At 45.5% G+C, this 1,882-nt stretch overlaps 1 protein-coding gene across 1 annotated transcript; it reads right to left on the reverse strand.

Moving 5' to 3' along the window:
* Positions 1 to 298: 298 nt before the first annotated feature.
* LOC128847934 (olfactory receptor 14A16-like) lies at positions 299 to 1,277 on the reverse strand. The gene has a single exon (XM_054047662.1). It carries the CDS (start codon positions 1,211 to 1,213, stop codon positions 299 to 301), a length of 915 nt encoding a protein of 304 aa, XP_053903637.1. The 5' UTR covers positions 1,214 to 1,277.
* Between the last annotated feature and the right edge of the window lie 605 nt (positions 1,278 to 1,882).

Here is a 1,882-nt window from a genome sequence, read left to right on the forward strand (position 1 = left end):
GTGCTAGTGGCCAAGCAGTGTAACAGGTATTGTTTGGGCACAGAGTGAAAATCTCATTCCACTCACTCACACAATTTACACCCATTTAACTCCACAACTGGACCAGAATTTCTACTAGTGTAAATCACCCCAGCAGCAGTGACAACAGTTAATCTGGATTTGCATTGGTGCAACTGAGATCAGAATTAGATCTGTTTGTGTTCAATCTGTGTGGTCATGTAAATAACTGACATTAATGAACAGATAGTAAGTAAGCAAACTTTAATTAGAGAAAGACAGAAAATTAATTCTTCGTGAATTACCTATAACCAGTCAATCTCCTCAGGGCAGCTTTGATCTCCTTGTTCCTCAGGCTGTAGACAATTGGATTCATGATTTGTGGCAATACGGAATAGAGAACTGCCACCACAAGATCCAGAGCAGATGGGGAGCTGGAGGTGGGTTTTAGGTAGGCAAAGGCCCCAGTGAAAACAACCAAGGAGACCACAGTGAGGTGAGGAAGGCAGGTGGAGAAGGCTTTATGCCGTCCCTGCTCAGAGGGGATTCTGAGCACTGATTTGAAGATCTGAACATATGACACAATGATAAAAACAAAGCAGCCTAAGATTAAACACACACTAAAGGTAAGAACCCTAACTTCACTCAGATATGAGTCGGAGCAGGTGAGTTTCAGTAGCTGGGGGACTTCACAGAAGAACTGATCCACCATGTTGCCTCGACAGAAGGTCAATGCAAACGTGTTCCCAGTGTGTAGCACAGAGTAGAGAATCCCACTGATCCAGGCACCAGCTGTCATTTGGACACAAGCTCTGCTGCTCATCATTGTGTCATAGTGCAGTGGTTGGCAGATGGCAACATATCGGTCATAGGCCATGATGGTGAGAAGGGAAAAATCCGCTGTCATGAAGGCGAGGAAGAAAAAGACTTGGGCAACACATCCAGCATAGGAAATGGACCTGGTGTTCATGAGGGCGTTGGCCATGGATTTGGGAATGGTGACAGAGATGGAGCCAAGGTCTAGGATGGACAGATTCATCAGGAAGAAATACATGGGGGTGTGAAGGTGGTGGTCGAAGGTTATAGCCATGAAGATGAGAAGATTCCCCATCAGGGCTGCCAGGTAGATCAGTAGAAACCCCACAAAGTGCAAAATCTGCAGATCCCGAACATCAGAGAATCCCAAGAGAAGGAACTTGGAGGTTCGGTTGGACATTTTCTTTCTCAGGACATCGTGTGATGGTTGCAGAGGGAGGGACAAGAGCAAGGGCCAGGATTAGATCAGCAAAATAACTCTCCTTTTGTGATAACCACCTTAATTTCCTTGAGTCAGACCCTTAGCTTGTGAAGATTGATGTAATATGGGAATGAGGACGGAGAAAACAGCCCCACTGACTCCAATGGTGTTACTCCTGATTTACACTGGGGTGAGAGAAAATAGAATCAGCTCAATGGACTCCAGAGCGGTTACTCATAATTTACACCAGGGTAATGAAGTGGGGAAATTGGAACAATTCCTTTTGAGAAATTTGTATACTTCTGTTGCCCAGAGGTGGGTGAACTCTGGATAACGGTGTATTAATGTTACTGTCTCAGTTTTCTGAGGGGAATTGGGGGTCTGTCTGGCCAGATTCTGCTGTCAGATTCTGCTGTCAGGGACAAGCTGTGAATGTGGGGTAATTTCACTGCATGCCATGGAATTACTCCCCATTTATACTGCTCTAAACGGGAGCAGCTTTTAGCATGGAGGTGAGCAAACCCAGGCATAAATACACAGTAAACTCGAGTCATGAATACGGCTCTGAACTTCCTCCCAGAGCCACATATAAAACTCAGCAGTCCTGGCTCTCAGTCCCTGCTACTCTTACCCATTTGACCACACTAA

The sequence above is a fragment of the Malaclemys terrapin genome, chromosome 13 (genome assembly GCF_027887155.1).
Source record: "Malaclemys terrapin pileata isolate rMalTer1 chromosome 13, rMalTer1.hap1, whole genome shotgun sequence".
In the NCBI taxonomy this organism is placed as follows: domain Eukaryota; kingdom Metazoa; phylum Chordata; order Testudines; family Emydidae; genus Malaclemys; species Malaclemys terrapin.